Genomic DNA, 20,182 nt, shown 5'->3' with positions numbered 1-20,182 from the left:
TATGAGAACTGAGGTTCGGTTACTAATAAGGGCAGAACATTTGCAATAGGAAGCCCAATGTTATTATATATATGAGTGCGCATTGGTGTGAAGAAAGAAAACAAAAACACTCAGCGTAATTAGCCACGTGTTTTTCCTGAAAACATGGTGTTTTGGGGTTACAACAGATCGAAAACAGTTTCTTTTGATTACACTAGAGAACTAGTGGACAAGGCGCGGGAAGAAACATTTAGTTTGAATTCGTTTTTACACTAGAAATAATGGTACCTTAACATTAGGCAACTTGTTTGTTCGCAATATCACACCTATATCTGTTTTACGTTCTTAATCGCGTGTGTGATATAAGCATTCGCTTTATCGGTTTGTTTATGAATTCCACGGAATACTAGATCATACTTGATCCCATGTCCATAGTCTTTCAGCTGCTTAAGTCATTTTTTAATATAACCATGCAGTTTCAATTAATTTATTTCTACACAAATATTTGACCTCCCCGCGTAAGAAACTGCCACGGACAGCTTGATAGTGCCTATGATTCATAAAATGTGACGCCGAAAAGAATCCTTCTGCATCAAAATCACCCGAGTGCAGCCGGTTGTCGACTTCGAATAGGGAGTTACTTTCAGTAGATGGCGACGTCAAAATGTGCAAAGCGCATCGTTTCAAATCAGTGAACAGCTTTCTACACGGGTCCATTGGGTGGCGCCTGGCGTTCGACTTCAGCCAAACTTATCGGAGGTCATTTCTTTTGCGCTCTTCAATTTCATTCGGCTAATTTTACGGAAGATGAATATCAGACTTTATTTGAAGTCTGGCATTCACTTATCTTACCATTCTCATACCTTGTAAACGTCGTAAGGAAATGTCCATATAACAAGAAGTTTATTTCATAAGGCCAATATGTTGAAATGCTGTTAATGAGAAATTTAGAAAAGAAATTTTCTAGTCAGCCTAGGCTGGTCTATCAAAATATTTCTCGAGCGCTTAATTTCTTTAAATAAAACAGGCCGAGACAATATCACATTTTTATATTATCTACCTGATTATATGAAACTTTTCTAGTCATTATAAAAGACGTTTCCAGTCTCGAAGTTAGAACGGTTGGTGTACGGAAACCAAACATCGAACAGCAAACTTGTCAGTTCATCTGTTCTTGGTGATTCACCAGATTGTTAATCATGTTGTCGACCTGCTTTTTCACTAAGCACTCATGCAATATAGTATGTTGCAATATAAGAGTATCAGTTCAATACCTGACTTGAGCACGAGCTATCTACTTCCGTACCGCTCGGTGCACGCACAGCCAAAGCACGGCGGCTGGCAACGAGCGCACGCTGCAGGCGGAGCTTGTCCTGCTCTTTATTTTTCTTTCTTCTTGAAATTAGTGTCCGCGGGTACGGCCGTGGACAATGGTACTTTTCCCTGTGCATTAGCGCAGTTGTTTCACCGCCGAACCTGGCCGAAATTAATGATGGACGGAATCAGACGCATATAGTGTTAGTAAAAAATGATCGCAATTTAAGCTCGAAACCACTTCGTGGTTTGCCAAGTGGCTCAATACTATTGTTTCATTCGCTGCGTGCCACTAGAAAGAAATACATATCGCAAAATTAATCGAAAGTGGCATGAAATAGCATCACAATCGCGTGTACGTTGAAACCGAAACCGACCAAATTGAAGCAACCTAATGGCGCCGAGTGCGCCAGCGCCCTCTACCCGCCGGTCAGGCAACTACTGAAATGAAAAGGTCTATAAAAGAAAAAAGCAAAAAATACAATGAAAGGCCTGAGGCTTTCTGTAGAATCATGGCATATTCAGACCATGCCAGGAAACATCAATAGGTCCCTCAGCGCCTTACCACCTGTCTACATAAAGAAGCTACATCATGTGATTAAAAAAAACTGCCACAAAAAAATTAAAAAAAAAAAAAACAAAGATTATTGCATAGTCATTCTTGAAGATGAGACCAGGAGTGTTTGAATGTCCTGAACCAACCCGCTTGAATTTCACATGTGTAAAAGTTTAGGGCGGGGCGAGGTGGGGGGTGGCAGGGGAGCGGTGATCAAGCATCTGTTACACTGACACCCACCCTCTGGAAACACCTTCATCCACCCCTGGATGAGACCAAGTTGGTCTCGAAACCTTGGGACTCTTATGGTGTCCACCAAACCAGACAGACCTCTGTCGAATGCTTATATTCTAGCCTAATGATCAGTAGAATAAAAAGAATGGCAGCTACAACAGCTCACCTTCCTTTCCACTTGCCCATGATGAAGGCTTTAATGTCGTCAACCACTTCTTGAGCCTGGTTTGGAGAAAAGGGTTAACTGTTCGTTAGAAGGTTGGGTAAAAGAAACAAACCTCTTTAGAAATGAAGCATTGCGCAATCTATTAAAAAGTCCAAAAAGTTTTTACCAAACAATTCTCCCTCAAAACACTAAGAAAACGAGCCCTGCTCCCCGAAAGGTTATGTATGAAATATTTGCGCAATTATGTTACGGTGACTTTTTTAGCCAGGACAACCAACTTTTGCAGGCTTCTAAAAAATGCAGTGCACATTTCAATTAAAAAAAAAAAAAAAGAATGATATCTCAGGTATTCCTAGAGTTAGGCCATGCCAGATAATGCCATGATTGAATGCATAATCAATGAACAAGCTAGAAATAAGTCCTACAGTTTTCCATCTGCAGCCATCCAAATACAAATAAACCTATTTCATAAAGATATCAATAGAGATATAAACAAAATACTACTGTAGTAATATGCCATTAAAATCAAATGGGGCAAATAGCATTTTTGCACTATTTCCTACATCATGAATACTCAACTTGCCCAAGCATCCGTTCTAAGAAATGGGGCGGCTTCTGATAACCAATGACCACACTTACAATAACCAATCATAAAGCCTGTTGCGTGGTTTTTCATTTGAGCTTGCAGATTTCTCTGAAGGATGTACGCTGAATGTCGTTCCCAAGTGAAGATAGGACTTTTAGATTTTTAGTAAAACACAATTTTACATGGTACCCCAATATGGTTCTAACAAAACTGAACAAAACTCTTCTTAAAAATTATTTTTAAAAAATTTAAAAAATCTTATTTTTAGAATTACTATTGCATAAGAAAAAGCCACAGTACAAGCAGGTGCTTCTAACTCCTACAGAAGCCACACAATTTCAGTTGAAAACACACAATGAAAAGGACTTACAGCATAGAATACCAATTAGGTACTCAGTTGTGTAAATGCTTTTTACACGCAGCTAAGTGCACACTTTTTTTCTTAAAGGGCAACTCCGTTTCATTTTTGATATTTAGAAAACTATGTAGCCCTCTTCAGTATCATATAGGAAGACCCCATGTCGAAGATTACGATTTAATTCCGTTTATATATTTAATACACTGGCCAGCAAACCTTCAACTAAGCCAAGTCGCCGAAATCTGCCAACTCTAGCGTGCGACGTGAGGCGCAATCAACAGCGCAGTCAATGCGACGAAGTTTGAGCGGCAAACGTTGAGCCACTACGTCAGAGGCATGACTACGTCATTCTCACGTTTTGTTTGTTTTTACTCCTCAGAGCGAAATTGAACGATGACGTCATGAGTTTCTCCTCCCGGTGTTGGCTGACCGGGCGTTCACGTGATCACCGTAACGCGGATGCGCTAGTTTGCGCTGCCCTGCGCGCTTATCGGTCTGTTTCTCCGCTCCCCTTCTCCTCTTTCGGCTTCTCCCCTTCCCCCTCTCCCCCGGGCCATCACCGTCCGCGCCATGCGAAGCGACCTGCTTGCGTCGCGTGTCCTGTCCCTCGCCCCCCTCCCGAACATCACAAGACCACGTGGTTCGACGTGACGTGGCCATGACTCTGACGACCCGAGACCAATGTTGCCTGACGCAACCGAAGTTTTGGTTTCGGTATCTGCTGATGTTTAAATTAGGATTACACAAATAATATTCCACATTTCGCGAATCCGAAGACGTAGAGCTGTTTAGTAGTGCTTTGTGAATTTGAATCACATGTAAGCCTAAATTTTTCGGAATTGAGCGGAGTTGCCCTTTAATAAAGTTTACAACTCAAATTTTGAAAGTGGCAGAGAAAAAATAATAACAATTACAATTAGCATAATTTTAGTTTTAAACATAAAACACTCCTTTCACTGTGCACATCTCGACAAAAAACTTAAGCTCGAAAATGAAGCCAACTCTGTCACGTGTGCGGCATGTGGAGAAATCGTGGAAACAAATGCCAGCCACCGGGCAGATGGCATCTGTTGCCAGATAGACGTCAGACGAGCAACGTCTAACGGCATCCGACATCAGACATCCATCAGACAGAAGTCTGTCTCACAAACGCCCGAAAGATTTTCATCCTACTGACTTTTTGGACGCTTGTCTAAATGCCTACAGTTTGCCTATCAAACGTTTGTTAGAACATTCAACACACATATAAATTTTTTTTTTTTTAATGAGCCAAATTTATGTGAAGGGAAACTGAGATAAACAGGAATCTGTGCTTATCAGTATAGCTTTGAGCCCTGTACAGCGGCCACCTTTACATTGGTCTTTCTCGCATAATATGGCCGATTTTAGATTAAAACCTTTCGAAAATGATGCACCTCCAAAAATACTTTCCAAATTCGGTTAGTTTCGGTTTCTGAATTTGGCTCATTTCGAAAAAAAATAACTGCTCATTCGTTCTTCATACATTTGTTAGACATCCGTCGTACGTGTTTCGTCCGACGACGTCCGTATGACGTTAGTGCCAGCTTGACGACACAAGACAAACGCCTGCTGCAAATCACAGCAGCTCACAGAACACCATAAACATAGCACGAATGTGCACAACACACTAAGGAACGGCGAGAACGAACGCCAGATGCCTGACGTGCATAGATGCCCGTTCGATATCGGTGCCGCCACGACAACGCAACAAGTGCTAGTCACAAATGACAGACGCTTGCAGAGAGCCGCAAACTCGACACAAATGTGTCCAGCATACAAAGGGACGACAAAAACGGAGGAAACGGGACGAAAAAAAAAAAAAAAAAAGCGCTCACCGAGATGCGGACGCACTGGAAGATGTGCATCTCTGCGTGGACCTGCTGGCCCGAGGTGTGGTCGTCCTGGACCACGAAGACCAGGATGTTGTTGTACAGCTCTCGAGGGTCGTCCGACGTGAAGGCCGTCGGGTCGCTGATCAGGCTCATCGGAAACCGCTCCACTATGTCCTGTTCGGAAAGAGACAAGCCGATCACGAGTGGCCAAATTTAGGCTCTTCACGATTGCTTTTTCGATGCATTAGGATCAGCGTGCAAAATAAAAATTGAGATGACATAAACCGTAATTTAAATCGTGATTTAAATTTCGAGCGAATCGAAGCATTGAGCTTTCTTTCTATCATCCCCTTTGTTCGTCTGTCACGTAACCTCCTACTGCAAGTAACTGAGAAAGCAAAAGAAAGAAACTAACACTAGAAAAATTATGTCCCAAAGCAGGAAAATCAAAACACAAGTAAGCAAATAAAGCTTTTTCATTAACTCAAAAATATTAAAGCTGTTTTCATTTTACTATGGCAAGGTTTATTAAAAAAAAAGAAAAAAGTTTTCCATTAAATTGTATTTTATTCTTTCTTACGCATCGTTTTAGTCATCGGAGAGATTGATCAGTCGATCTGCCATGTTTAAAAATATATCTAATGATTAAGAATTACTATTTTATAGCTACTATGATTTGAATCTAATTAATCTGATTTAAACTAAATAAATCTTGATTTACTTATGGTGAATTCCACTCGCAGATCTCGAGCGCTCCAAAACCGCTCGAGCGCGCATATTCCGCTCGCAGATCTGGCTCAAGTTGGTCATCTTCCGCTCGTAGATCTCTGGCAGCGCCCGCTCCATGGAGCGCCCCAAACTCCGCTGAACTTGCTCTGCGGGGTTTCACAGATCTCTCCGGAAGTTGACAGAGCGGCCCACGTGATTTCCGTCTAAATCGGTGGTGCGCATGCGCGGCGAGGTTGGAGAGATCGGCGGGCCGGTCAGGTCGTGGAGTTTGATCTGTTCTGGTGCGTCGGTTGTTTACTCTGGATTGTGACGGCTCCAACGCTTCTACTTTGCGTAGACCAGGGATAAATCGTAAGCAAATCGTAAGCACTGACTCTGTGATCGCGAGAGGAAGAACGAGAAAAGGAATGACAAAAAAGCCGGAGGCAGACGCAAGGTTAGGCCTATTCGTTCTGCAGCCAGTGATTGTTTACCTTTTTGCACTGCATTCCGTCGGCGTTTTCCCGTGAAATAAAGCAAGAAGTGGTTAGGCAACGACCGCGCAAGTGATGGTTTGTTACCTCTGTGTTTATTAAAGTCGTACTACAAATCTGAACTCCACCGCTGGCAATCGCTGTCCCTGCCCCGCCGCTTCGAGGCGGCCGAAAGGTATGTGACGGTGCCGAACGCGGACGTCTTTATTATTTGTGACATGGGCGCCGTGGTACGTATAATTTCGCCCGGTCTGTGTCGCGTGTTACTTCTGCAGCTAAGCAGTGACCGTCGTCACTGGTCGTCGGAAAGATTTGCCGGCTGAGGCGTTGGTGGGATTGTTCGAGCAGCGGCCATTTTGTATGGCGGAGGGAGAATGGGTGGGAAGAGGTGTGGGGGAGGTCGCTCCAAAACTGCAAGTTTATCTTCCCCTCGTCGATTCGGAGCGGGTCCCACGGAGCGGAATTTTGCCTCCCTCACGGATTTTGGAAAGTGCTCCAGATCTACGAGTGGAATTCACCATTAATTTTTTCAAAAAAATTCATGATTTTTCTTTATTTTGATTGCATCAATCCGATGCACAGCGCTTGAAGGAGTATCCAAACATTGAAGGTGCAGCTCATGTTTGTGTAACGTTTCGGGATTGCAGAAACAAAGAAAGCACCACGACGGCAAAACAGGGTATGTATCGGCTTTGTGATGTGTTTGCTCCGTTTTCTTTGTGTTCCGAACCCACAGTGGTAAGGAAGCTGGAACCACGTCGCTTGCAAGACGTATGGAGCATACGTCAGAACAGTCCCACAATTTTCCGCACCGGACACGGTGATATTGCCGCGAGCGCAGCTGACCAAGAAGGCAGCGCGCTCGTGGTCTAACGGTTATCGCGCGCGCTTTCCACGCTGGAAGTCAGGGTTCGATTCTTGGCCGCGGAGGCACATTTTTGTTGACTCTGTAAAGTAATGTTCTGGTTGCTTGTTCGAGGTCAGCATGTTCTACACGCCGAACCTTCTACGCCGATCATTCCAGAAGCCCACACGTGAACATAAGGGGCTCCGCGTGGCGATCAGCATTCAGTCTCGCCCCCAGCGCTCGATCCTGCGGTTTCGCCGACTTCGACGCCCGCGATGCTCTGTTATTATCCTTTGTAACCCTTTTATTTTTGACACAAGTTCACCACATTAAACGTTCATTTCTTTCTGTTTATTTATTGTTTCTTGGTCACCACCCGTGACAATATGTGGGATTGATGAGGAGCCTCGTGGGATTTTCCGGAAAGGTCTGTCGCGGCTCGTGGGTTCCCGGTGAATGCGTCTGCACCTCCCAGCGCGAGATTTGAAGGCGAGAAATAGAAAATAAAAAACGGTGTGTGTTTTGGCAGCCTCGTGTTACCATACTATTGCGGAACTAACCTAATAAAGGCTGTAGCCACCATCAAAGTTTAAAAAAAAATATATGTCTAGTAGCATCGACGAATGGGCTAGTCGGTAGTTCATTTTAACGAGTAACTAACAGCACAGGGACACAGACAGAATAGGAGACAGGCAGAGTAGGAGACGGACAGAGAAGAGGACAGTGCCGTGTTTGTCTTCCGTCTTCTGCTCTGTCTGTGTCCCTGTGCTGTTTATTAATCATTAAAAAAAAAAATAGAAAAGATGCCATGCCCCCTTGTTACTGCAGCCCCCCTGAGGATCTGTCGCTCCTAAGACAAAAAACAAGCAAGAATGATAGTGGAAATAAATTACTGCGTCTAGATAAATGTACAATTTTTTTTAAAAAGTCGACACTGTCATCATGGCTTTATCACACAATGAATTTATACAAAATTGATTTCTGCATTTCGCACTACGAACAATCAAACTTTGGGCAACAGCCTAACGAACAACCGTTTTTTTTTTTAGTTGTGAAAAATAAGAAAATTTAATCTTTTTTTATAAGCTTCCCCGAGTCGGCGTTTTTTTTTTTCCAATATGCACAACAGGTGCAAGGGTGGGACTCACCCCGTTCTCGCAGTCGATGATGATGACCCATTTCCGGTCAAGCTTCATCTTCATCTTCTGCGTCCAGATCCCCTTGGACTTCTCCATCTGGAAGAGCTTGCGGAGTCCATCCTTCGGACTCTCCAGAGCTGTGCAGAAATGCGCGAAAAATTGGACCAAGAGTAAAAAAAAAAACAAAGAGAAACAGCTCTTATTTTGCGTAACACGAAAAAGAGAGACGACATTATTAAAGGTGCTAAGTGAAGCAAACAATGTTGTGATATAAAGACCGAAGAATGTGACTTTTCACAGCTCAGCCAGGTGAGAAAAATGTGTGAGGTAAATCGGGCCGCACGACAGACTCCCACGAAAACTGGTAAAACTGTGCGTGGCCCACGTTGCTTCAGTTAGATTCAATACCTGGATCTCTCAGCCATCTTCTCATGACGAACAAACTCCCAGCTTAACTTCATGAAATTAATAGCAAAAAGGCGATTTCTTTCAGACCCATTACTACAGCGTTGCCACATTTATTTATTTATTCGAACATCAAATTTCCCCGCCAAATTTAGCGAGGAAACTGAATTGGTGTATACACCAACTCATGTTTACAAACAAACCGGAGCGCCCCTAGCGGACGCCACCAGCGCCGCGCATGCGCAGTGGATGGCGGGCAAGAAGGCCGCCGTCGCCCATAAACAAACCATTGAATTGCGTTGTTGTCGGCGTCGGTGGGAGTCCCCGTGCTCTTTTTCGTGTTGGAATTGTTGATTCTACGTCCTCCTAATAATGTCTGACTACTTCAGCGGCTTCAGCAAAACTAACGAGGCAAAACTTTGCGTGAATAATGTGACGTGTAGCGATTCATTTCACGTGGACGCCGCAGAATGGGCGCCAAAGCCTGACTCGCACTTGAGATTCTGCTCGTTTTTTTAGTCGCGACATCGCTCGGACTGCAAAAGCGTGGACCGTAGCTGAGAAGGTGGGCATCGATACTGAAAACCGCAAGTAGAATCAGGCATTACAAGTCGGTGATGGCCACTGATAGCAATGATCAACATCTTCTTGTGTCTGTTTACACTTAGCCTACTTACCCCAACCAACCTTCAAAAGTGATCTGAGGCCTGCACTTTGTTCTTATCGCAATTACCGGGTCAATGTTAGGTTTACAGGCCGCTGTCGATTGAACGAGCTGACGACAAAAAGCAGACGACAGTTCGAACGCATGCGCAATGGAGTATGGGCAAGAAGCACCGCGTCCCGCGTCAACAAACCATTCAAATGTCACGTTGTCGGCGTCTGTTTAGTCTGCATACTCTTTTTCGCATTGGGATTGTCGATTCTACGTCCTCATCGCAATGTCTTACCACTTTAATCGCCTGAGCGAAATTATCAAGGCTCGTTACGCCGCTAAACTTTTCGTAAATAATTTGAAGTGCAGCGATTCATTCGCATGAACGCCGCAGAATGGACGCCAAAACCATGATGAGATTCTTCTAGCTATTTTCAGTTGCGACGTCACTCGTGCTGCAAAAGTGTAGAAGGTAGCGGCGATGATCGACGTCGATACTGAAAATCGGAAGCGGGAACAGACCAAGCGTAACAAGTCATTGATGGCCACCGGTACCAATGATCAACATCTTGTGTCTACTGTTTACACCAAGCCTACTTAAGTCTTTTGAGGCCTGCAATTACTTCTTATTGCAATCACCGAGTCAATGTTTGGTCTATGGGCCGCTTTTGTTTGAACGAGCAGACGACAAAAAGCAGACAAGTTTGAAAGAGCAGACGAAAGTTCAAACGATCAGGCGGCCGTGTGAATTCGAAGACGCACTGAACCCGTCGGTGGTCCGGACAACTTGGCCGTTTTCTCTCGTTCATGTTGGAACAAAGCAAATACATCTGGCGACCACAAAGTGTTGCTCTCACATGCAATCGTAGTTCGACAGCGTCTGGTTTGCCCTTTTCACGGCTACTATCCACGTTCTCAGACGAACGGAGGGGGCAAAAACACATAAACTGATCTCCAAACCTTTCCAGACTCTCTTAGTACAGCCCCCATCGCAGCATTTTGACGAGAAGGCAGATTTTTTGTCTCGTTTCTTTCAAAGGAACACAGCAATGCATGTCTGGCATGGCGGCTCCTGCCCACCGCCCCACACCGGAAGTGCGTCCGGCGCGTCACCACCGCGGCGCGACGTAGGAGAGTTGAGTTTGTGTATAGGTCACGCGACATCAATTTTCGCGATAAATTTAGCGGGAAAACTAAATTGGTTTATAGGTCTCATTACATCAGCTCCTGTGACATCAGTTTCCCCGCCAAATTTGGTGAGGAAACTGAACTGGTGTGCAGGTCACGTGACGTGACGTCATGTGGCATCATGTTTCTTGCAAAATTGAGCGGGAGAACTGAATTAGTGTATAGGTCATGCGACATCAATTTCCCCGCCGACTTAGGCGGAAAACGTAACCGGTGTATGGGTCACGTGAGATCAACTGGCATCACGTGACCCAAATACCAATTCAGCTTCCCCGCCAAATTTAGTGAGACATGCATGGACGGACCAAATATTTGGATTGGGGGGTTTTGTTAAGAAAGATTTCATGCCCTAAAAAACAACACAGACACTAAAAGGTATAACGTTTGAGACCTTTCAGTGTATGTGTCATCTTTTACCTGCAGTCTCAGTGCATACGCCACGTTCAATTTACACCAGCTCGTTTGTACGCTTACAATCAGTTGGACAATTACTCGTTCATATTATTCAGAACAAAACTTTACGCAAAATGCTTTGACAGCAGTTTGTATTCAGGTGTAACCGTAGCAGCCCCCCCCCTAGGACGTTGCTCAGACGGCTTAATGGCACTGCGAATCTGTCGTTTTCGGCGTGTCGGATCTTCGTCAGTCGACGGAAAAGGGCACTCACCGTACTGCTGCCCAACCGAAAACGTGGCGAGGTGCTCGAGCAGATACGAAGGTCCATCTTCACCTCCAAAATCGCTGTGCTGATCTGTTAGGAACCAAGCATCAAACAAGACATCAGAAGTAGAAACGCAACATGACAACTCGGGACAGCACATGACGTAACTAATATTACCCCAACGAATTCACAACTACAACATGTATCTAGCATCTGTATAGACTGTCATCAGTGGCCATTTTACCTTAAGGGTAACTGTCATTTCACAGCATTAACTTGTCTAAGGCTCCTATCCCCCCCCCCCCCCCCCCCTTCCCCTTTTCAACCACATCAAAATCCCCTGAATTTATTTTTAAAAAAATTGTAGTTGTTTTTACACCGATTCTTGACGAAATGCATTAGCATTTAGCCCAGGGGTTCCAACTCGGCGGAGGGTGGGAATTACAACCTCGCATTGATCAGCTGCCATCTTCGAAGAGCCAGTCTGTTCTCCCGGGCGTCGGCACTTTCGGATGCAGCCACTAAAGCTTCCATCGATTGCCGCCTACAGTCCGCTACTGTCGTCTTTGAAGAGCCAATCTTTCCTCCCGGGTGTCGGGAGTTTCGCACAGACGGTGGCGTCGCCACGCCTCGATTTTACGTTATCAGGTACGTCGTGTCACCCCCACAGCCGCTCAATCCCTCCCGTAGTGAGTCACTAAAAGCTCGCCAGAAGACTCTTTCCCTCGTTCCTTCTTGTAAGAGGGAAAGTGGATGTAATGAGCTAACGAACGGAGCGAAAGAGCACGGCTGGAGCAGCGCTTCGGCCTTGCGAAATTTCTCCAGTCCAGTCCAAACCACGATCCAACGCATTCACTTTTGGACTTTCAGAGCAACGTGCACCGAACATCCGTAATATACAACATGAGCGGAACGACATGTGCAAAAGGTGACTGGGCCTCACCCGAGCTGTATCCGTTGGAGTAAGCAGATCTTGAGCTGCGCATGTCGAGGTCAGAACGATGCGGCGGGACGTCCTTGTGCACAGAGTAAGGGTCAAAGTCACTGCAAGCACGGGGAAACGAAGACGCATCACATGTCACAATTCCTGAAATGGGCTTGTGCGAGACAAACCGAACACTAGGGAACACGACTAAAACTGAGATCTGCACCCTACCGCATATGTGTTTTTACGTGACAAGTCGACAGGTGTTACGAGGAAAATAAGACGTTGCAAAAAAGACACGGGTACAAGTAAACGGAATACACAGATGCGACACCGTGTATTCCTTCTACAAATCCCCGCATCATTTTTGGGCCATTTCATTTTCCCTGTACCGAAGCCTCTAAGCAATGCGTTGCCATATAATGTTCCAATTAACAGTCTAAATGTTCGCATGATAACGGCAGCAACGATTTAGCACCTGTTTGGTCACAGTCACTTGCGCACGGTGTTCTTTGCTGCACAGTTCTTTCTCTATTCGTTTTGATTCCTAAGGTGTCGAGAAAATAGCAGTTTTACCCTATTTATGTGGGCACCCTTAACCAGAGTTCAGTGTGACTAAGGTCAGACACAGCCGCAAGTGCCCGACAGGCATCATAAACTGCAGTTACCATCAAGTATCGTTAGCAGTTTCTATCAACTATTCCCTGGTTACCAAGGCCCCTTTAACTGCAGTTCAGTCTGACCTTGGTCACACTTAAAGGGACACTGACAGGGTATTTATGCTCGCCAAGGTTTTTATTTATACATGACCTACGAGTGCCTAACTACCCAGAGCACAAATTGCAGCTTAAGATTTGTTTTCCTTCTGCCCGAAAACCGCCAATCGAGAACTGGCCAATTTGAGTCGCACTCACTCTCTTCTTCGTGGTCATGTGCAGTTTTCCATGGTTTAGACAGAACCACCAAGTATAATCAAAATCGTGGGTCATCGATGGCACACACTCAGTGTTAAAAATAAAAAAGAAATATGGTACCCAATTTTTGTGGCTTCTAAGAAGTAACAAATCCATTGATTGAAGATTAAAAAAAAGTTGCACGGCCACGCGACTTCTGCCATCTCCTCTATATTTCTTCTTCCTCCCCAGTCCAGTTTTGGTTTCCAGCGGTTGCATTTTTTTAGTTTATAGAAAATATATGTGATGCTGTAGCAAAATATTGATTGGGTAGTTTTCTAACACCATAATGAATTGCTTAGCAAAAAAATAAAACCAATTTCAGGGGGTGTCAGTGTCCCTTTAACTATGGTTAAGAGCACCCATGCAATCAGGGTACCACGCACAAGTAGTCAAGCAGAAATCAACTCAACATTTCAGCCGGAAAGTCTCTCTTGAACAAAGACGAGAAGAGTAGACGAACAATAAACACAGGAATTGCTACCAACAGACTACAACTGCAATACTTTAGTTCCACACCCGACACAAGGAAACGCTCCCATAAGGAACATTTTGATCCCGTCTGCCAAGTTTGATTCCAGTTTCTCTGCAGGTTCCTCATGTCTGAAACGGCTTATGCACAGAGCGCGACGATCCGGTCGGTACAAACGAGCGATCTGGAGTTATTTTTCCTACCTTCCTATACCAACCCAAGTGCTGCCATCGAAGCCACGCGCATTCACGGTCAAACATGCTCATTCATCCTGGTTACTAATCTAGGCACTAAGTCAAGTCTTTGGCTATACCCTACCTCAGCAAACGATAAAAAAGCGCCAATGGTGTGCTCACGTTAACGGTCACGCCATGTAAACTGTTTGCACTGTTAGTGCAAACATGCCTGTTCCAGTTTTTGCTGTTTTTATCTTAAAACTGAACAACCGTCGTTACTATTACTACTGTGGCAGAACGCCCTCATTCAGAACCGTAACCGGTGATTTCCCTACACACCCCCCGTCGCTTTTCTGAAGGCACCCCCTTAATTCGCAATGACTCCTCTATTCTCAATCCCCCCTAAAAATTTTGACACACCCCTTAATTTCAATTCCTGGGGCAACCCCTGGCCGTAACATAAGCGGTAAAGCTTGGTGCCAATCGACACTTTGTCTAGGAAAAGAGCCGACGTCATGTCCGCGCCAACTGTTGTGCAACGCCGGACAAAAGCCAATGAATCCGTAGGAGCGCGTGGTCTTGGAACTATGAGGGTAAACTGGCGAGGTTGGCGCCTCTCACAATCCAGCTATTCAACCAGCATTCTTGGCAATGCTGTGCTACTACAATGAGAGTCAAATCTGTCAGGTGGAGCTCCTAAGTACAGTATTTCCCAATGTATAAGTCCCATATTTTTTATATATATTTTTTGTGCATTTTATGCAATGGTGTCACTTGTATGTATTTTCTTTTCTATTTGGATAGAATTTCCTGTTCAATTCATGGACAAAAATATTGAAACTTGCTCTCGCCTGAGCAGATATTGCGATCGTAATACACATATACGAGCTTTTCAATGCAGTTTCGCCGACGGTAGAAATATACAGATACGATTTCTACACAAACATTTTTTATGATAACAGCCTTTTATAGGAAACATCATTATAAGGAACACCCCTTTATAGGGACTCATAGAAAAGTGCAACTTATAGACAGGAAAATACGGTACTCTAAACTCTCTATGTTCGGTCAGCTGAGTGCATGCTGTTGTAAGGTGTGTAGTAAAGTGCATAATCAGACTAAATAGTAAATTAAACGGCGCAAAAGGGGACACAAAAACAAGTAGAAGACTTGTGTTCTTTTTTAAGCTGTTTTATTTATTCTGAGTGCACATCGTTCAAAGCATTGCTCAAACGCTAACAGTGCGATCAAGAATGGGAAGGTTCAGTAGCCGGCTGCCGATAACCCCTAATCTTGCAACTGGCTGATGCTCGGTGTGAATGGCTCCTCTCGTACCCGCGACGACGTGTGCGCTCAGTCAGAGGTCACACATTCTTGCGACTTCGCCGGCTTTGTCCGACACTGTACCCTCAAAGACTGACTTACGCATTTGCGTGAGAGTGTCATCGACTGCATTGCAAATGCTAGTAACCACTTGTGTGTGATCAAGACTGGAACAATCTATAAAATAGCCCTGGAACCTGTCCGAACTGTGCTTCACTAGACAAAAGTACTTGCAGTATTTGCGAGAAGAAATCTATGCATTACCTAAAAGAAACAGTTGCTTAATAAAGTCAGTAATTTCATTCTAAACATGGCCATCTAAAAAAGATAAGTGAACCCTAAGAGACAATTACAGCTTCAATGCTAAAACTGCATCTCAGAACCTCAGAAGGCTAGGCGGAGCGTTTCCGCTCATACACGACACACCCGGGGCTGGGCCTAGGTCTCGAGATACCGCGCACGCAAGAACACTGGGAGATATACCGCATGCGCGAGATTACAGCGGCACAAGAAAGCGGGGAAGGAAGCGAGGGCGTGCCTGTTCATGGAATATCCGTCCTCCCAGCTGTCCAGTTTCATCACCCCCGGCATGGCTGCCATTCAACAAGCATCTGCGTCAAAGAAGAGACAGGAGTCGCATTGGAGAAGCATCAGTCACTTGCCTTTTGCCGCAACTCCTACGACCAACCGCCGGGACCGCAACGTCCGACAGCACAACGTTCCGGCTTCCGTGATGTCATTCGTTGCCACTTTGGGACCACTTTCAAAGCACAAGTGTGATAGGACACTAAACACACCGGTCGGAGAAGCGCTCCGAGCGCCCTAGTCAAGATGAGCGCGCCGTTAGTGCGTCCAAGACATGAGTCGCCAGGGACACGTTTCGTCACGAGCAGTCAATGCAAGATGAGCGTTGCCCGCACACCTACCGTATATCCCGAAGTAACCCACCTCCTATTTTTTGCACGATTTGCTATATATATATTTTTTTTTAAACACTGAAAAATAGCTTACTTCTAGTAATTCCAGGGCACTGACCAATGGTGACCTCAGAGTAAAAGGTGCTACTTAGCCGCAACGGGAGATAAGCGAACACTGCTGACTGGGAAGGGCAGTCGTCTGGTTCGTTGCCCTCCCTGCAATCTGAAACTTGCATTTCTTCAACTTTTTTTTTTTTTTCTATCATACACCGAAAGGTAACCTACCCCTTATTTGCACCCGATTTGCATTTATTTTTGGGTGGGCTATCTCTCAGGATATTGCGGTATAGTCGAGGATGGGTTCAGAATTCGGTAGATGGTCCGCCTCTAGTGCAGGCTTTTCGTGACACTTCATTGCATACAAAACCAAAGCCCAGCAGAAGGAAACGAGCACATGCTAGAGGTGGGTCTTCTACTGCATTCTTGGCCCGTCATCAACTAGAGAAGGCATTCGGTAAAAACTGTCTCTCAAGTGCGTTGAGAACCTATCAGCAATGGGATGCCTCCCCCGCTTGCCCACGCCCCCTTTTCCAATGTGATTATGACAGTCATCATAACGTGCACACATACTCCCAACGTGTACCCCAATATGGCCACAGAAAACGCAACATCACGGAACAAAGTTGTGTTTGGTCTCGCGTCGTCATTCTGGCAGATTTCTTTCCCGTCTCGGGTTCTTTAACCGTGCACGACACACACTGGCTTCCCTTTACACCCACCGTTGTTCTAAACTTTTGAGTATGACAAAGTGACACTGAAGATAAGAAATTTGTACTCAATCCAAAGGAACTAAAAGTTTTTTTTTTCAGTGCTCATGAGTTGTAAAGGAAGCACCCAAGCGAGCAAAAACCTACGTAAGAGGAAGAGGCTCCCCCGTCTCCTTCAAAAACGAACCGACGTAAAGTTTGACCGACGCACGACCTCGGGCCGTAAACACTTTCAGAACTCGATTTGTCTAAGCAAACGAGGTCACGCAGCTACGTGCAACTAGCCCACAGCCTTTGTCTCGTATGCTAAAAGCTCGTAACTTTATGTCAACATTCTACAGAAAGAGAAAGTTCTTCTGAAGGCACATGCCGAGACAAGGAAAAGAAGCCGTAAATGCCGAACCTAGGGACGCAAACTCGACACAGCTCATCAGAAGCCACGCACACATCTGGGTTAAGTTGTGGAAACAAGGTTCCACTTCTCTGCCGTCTGAGGAAGAACCTACACATGCTGACATGCTTTTCCTGTCCCTAGTCTTAAACAACAAAATGATGAACCGTCGGCGTACTATCTTGGGTGCTCTGTCAATACCATAAGAGGATCCGCGGTCCTCCGTGGAGACGGACAGGTTTGCGAACGAAGACAGCACACGTTTCGCCAAGGGCTACACTAGAGCGCTTAGTGATGGATTCCGAGTCGCTACGTTGACACTGGGCGGAGAGTACGTTGACACAACTCAACAGACGCAAAAGCGGGGCTTCGGCACCTCCCAATGTTCAAATGACCGCGAGCACCATTCCAGGTTACCTTCGCATAGATATGCCAGCTCAATGGGTTGGGCACTATAAAAACTCTTCGTTGCTTATCGCAGCTCCCAAGAGGGTACCGACTGCTTCGCAATCAAAACAAGCCGGAAGGCGACGGGTCGTTATCGAATGCTATCCCTCTTTGACCGCAATCTTTAGGGGAATGCGACCTGTATCGACCAACCTAATCACAAGTCTCCGCTGGACTTTGCGATAAGAATTACACTGCTGGCAGGAGTGATGTGGACTCAAGGGTGAGACATATAACGGAATTCAGCGAAGAACGGCGATAAGGCTGGTCTCCTCCTACATGTGCAGTTATCCGAAGAGCAGTCATGTAGAAATCATAAGTCGTATCGAACCTTATCTCTCGCACCCCGTGTAAAAATAAATGCGAGGATGGGTATCCGGAGGCTGTGATAAGACTCCCACGCAATCTTTCTGGGAGACCTTTCTGGCGACCCCTCTCGGCAATTTTTGTTATCAGCGAGGGATAAGAAGTTTCCCCTGCCTCTACAAACACGAAACTCTTATGTGCCAAGTTCCGTCGGCCATCGAGAGAGTTACCCAGACCGCATTCCTACACCGACCCTCTTATTTTCTTCATAAAAAGGCACGGCAACGCAACCGCGAACTCCCCCCCCCCCCCCTTTCCCCCCTTCTCCATCCTCGTCAAAAAGAGCTACCTATCGTCCGCTAAACGCATGTCACTGGACGACATAACGGATATCCGCTGGGGCCCTCCCTACCTGCCCCACATATCACTCTCCGAAAAAAGAAAATAATAATAATGATAAAAAACAGGCAGTTACTCCAAACAAAGTACAAAAGAAAAACGCGCAAAAAGCATAAACGGAAACGATTTGACCGGCTCGTTAGATCGAAAGTTAGTTGGCGGCTGCCGTTGTTTTGTTTTTTTAGAAGACAAACAAGAAAATTGAAGGAACGCACCCAACGTTTGCTGAGAAGACCTCCCGTGCAAACCGTGCAAACAAGCAAACCGAACTGAGATACCTCTTTTTGTGCTGTTTTTGTTGTCTTTAGAGCGCCGTTGTGACGACGAACGCAGTTTGCGAGTGCACGAAAAAGTTGAGGGGGGACTGCATCGTGTGGGCAAGCTTCGAGAAAGATCGCGACCACCCCCACCCGCTACGGAGGAAGAAAAAAAGGATCAAAAATAAAACGTAACGAGCCACCCTCGCGAAGGCGATCCCACCAAACAAGGCTGGCTTGTGTGGGTGCATGGCTCGCGCTGGATGATCCCGTTTTTTTCTGTTTTGTTTCTTCCCCGCGACGAGCCAACGAAGTCCACTTTCACCTTTCCTGCGTCGATTACGAAGCTCGAAAAACGGTTCGTGTGCCGACGATCCGAAGGTTCGAACCGGACTCGAGCAAGACGCAGTACCGAGGGAGGTCACGGAGGTCCGAAGTTCCCCCGACCCAAACTCGAACGTTACACCGAAACATTCGTAGTTTCAGAAACCAATTAAGCTCTCCCGTGTCTCTCTCGTTACAGCTGGGCATAGTAACGCCTACAGAGCGAGGTTAATGAGGGGGGTACATAGAAATAAAAAAGGGCACACATACCTGTGGCATGCGAATTCCTTCTCACGATGATAACACACAATGCAGGTTCCTGCCGCCGTTCGAGGATACGCCGATCATCGGAACAGTTCTTGGAAGCGAAACGGCACGACGTGTTGCGACAGCTCGAAGAGTGACAGTCTTGCCAACGTCGATATCGAAGGACGCGAAAATATGCGAGCCAAAAACTCGAGGAAGGATGGGTGGGTAGGCGCCAGCGGTGGCGAACGAGGCGACCCAGCGAAGATCTAGGAGAAAACACCTGTAGGGGGGAGTTCGGTGACGTGCCTTTACAAGATGTCGACGACGCAGAGGAATCCCTTGCGCTGTGTCCACACCGATTCGGCGATCCGCTAACGCGACCAATGTCGGCGGTGATTACGCATTTGCCGTACGCATTTCGACGGACATCGTCGCTGCGAAAACATCGGTATGCAGGTACAGGTGAACAGACGCACGCACGCACGGAACACAAAAAACAGGACACAAAAAAACGGCTAGAGGTCTCCTGACGGAAGTTACGGAACGGCCATCACGTTCCCAATGTTGCCAGACTGGCTCGGGGCGCCCGCGCGTCCCCGCCGAAAGCGGCCGCCAAGCGCGCTCGCTGACCTCAATACTCTTCCAAATCTGGAACTGCGGCTGTAAGGAGCAGAAAAGAAAGGAAAAGATCGGTGCCGGATTCATTATTTATCGTCTGCTCGTTTTGTGTGTGTGTGTTCATCGTGTGTAATTACATACACGTAACGCCTGCCTGGGTACAAACAAATCAAGTCTGAGCGCGGCTTTCCAAGAAATCTAACTACAGACGAGGAAGGATATACTTGTATATTCAATGATATCGCACGCTGCTTGACTAATATGCTTCGCATAAAAGATGAACGTGATGCCAGCCTTCAGACAAATCGCCCCTTAGTGTAGCGCGCTTCGCTTATTGTCAAAGAGACAAACGTGCCACGGATGCTAGCTGCTAATGATGAAACTCCGAACGTCCCCCATTGTCTCATCATCGTAGTCAAGGCCGACTTTCTTCACAGACATACATGCGGAACCTGTCAGAAGGCTATATTGTTGCCGGCATCTAAAAACGTTATTGTTTCGCACGCACATCGTGC

At 45.8% G+C, this 20,182-nt stretch overlaps 1 protein-coding gene across 8 annotated transcripts in view; it reads right to left on the bottom strand.

Annotated features, from left to right (window-relative positions):
- The window catches only part of LOC8051108 (epidermal growth factor receptor kinase substrate 8-like protein 1), a 58,294-nt gene extending 38,668 nt beyond the window's left edge, over positions 1–19,626 (bottom strand). Inside the window, exons 1-7 of one of the 8 annotated variants that reach the window (XM_029992075.3) lie at positions 19,071–19,626; positions 15,531–15,603; positions 12,087–12,187; positions 11,150–11,233; positions 8,244–8,371; positions 5,050–5,220; positions 2,250–2,305 (exon numbers count right to left, since the gene is read on the bottom strand). In XM_029992075.3, the coding sequence (XP_029847935.2) occupies positions 2,250–2,305; positions 5,050–5,220; positions 8,244–8,371; positions 11,150–11,233; positions 12,087–12,187; positions 15,531–15,592 (602 nt within the window). In that variant the 5' untranslated portion in view covers positions 15,593–15,603; positions 19,071–19,626. Of the gene's footprint in view, positions 1–2,249; positions 2,306–5,049; positions 5,221–8,243; positions 8,372–11,149; positions 11,237–12,086; positions 12,188–15,530; positions 15,604–16,003; positions 16,092–17,245; positions 17,519–19,070 lie in introns of those variants that run through there. The other 7 variants (XM_029992070.3, XM_040504526.1, XM_029992074.4 and 4 more) reach the window with 7 other exon arrangements.
- Between the last annotated feature and the right edge of the window lie 556 nt (positions 19,627–20,182).

Source organism: Ixodes scapularis, unplaced genomic scaffold, assembly GCF_016920785.2.
Source record: "Ixodes scapularis isolate PalLabHiFi unplaced genomic scaffold, ASM1692078v2 PGA_scaffold12__126_contigs__length_90152505, whole genome shotgun sequence".
Classification (NCBI taxonomy): domain Eukaryota; kingdom Metazoa; phylum Arthropoda; class Arachnida; order Ixodida; family Ixodidae; genus Ixodes; species Ixodes scapularis.
Note: the sequence above shows the minus strand (reverse complement) of the source record. Positions and strands in the feature narration are given on the sequence as shown.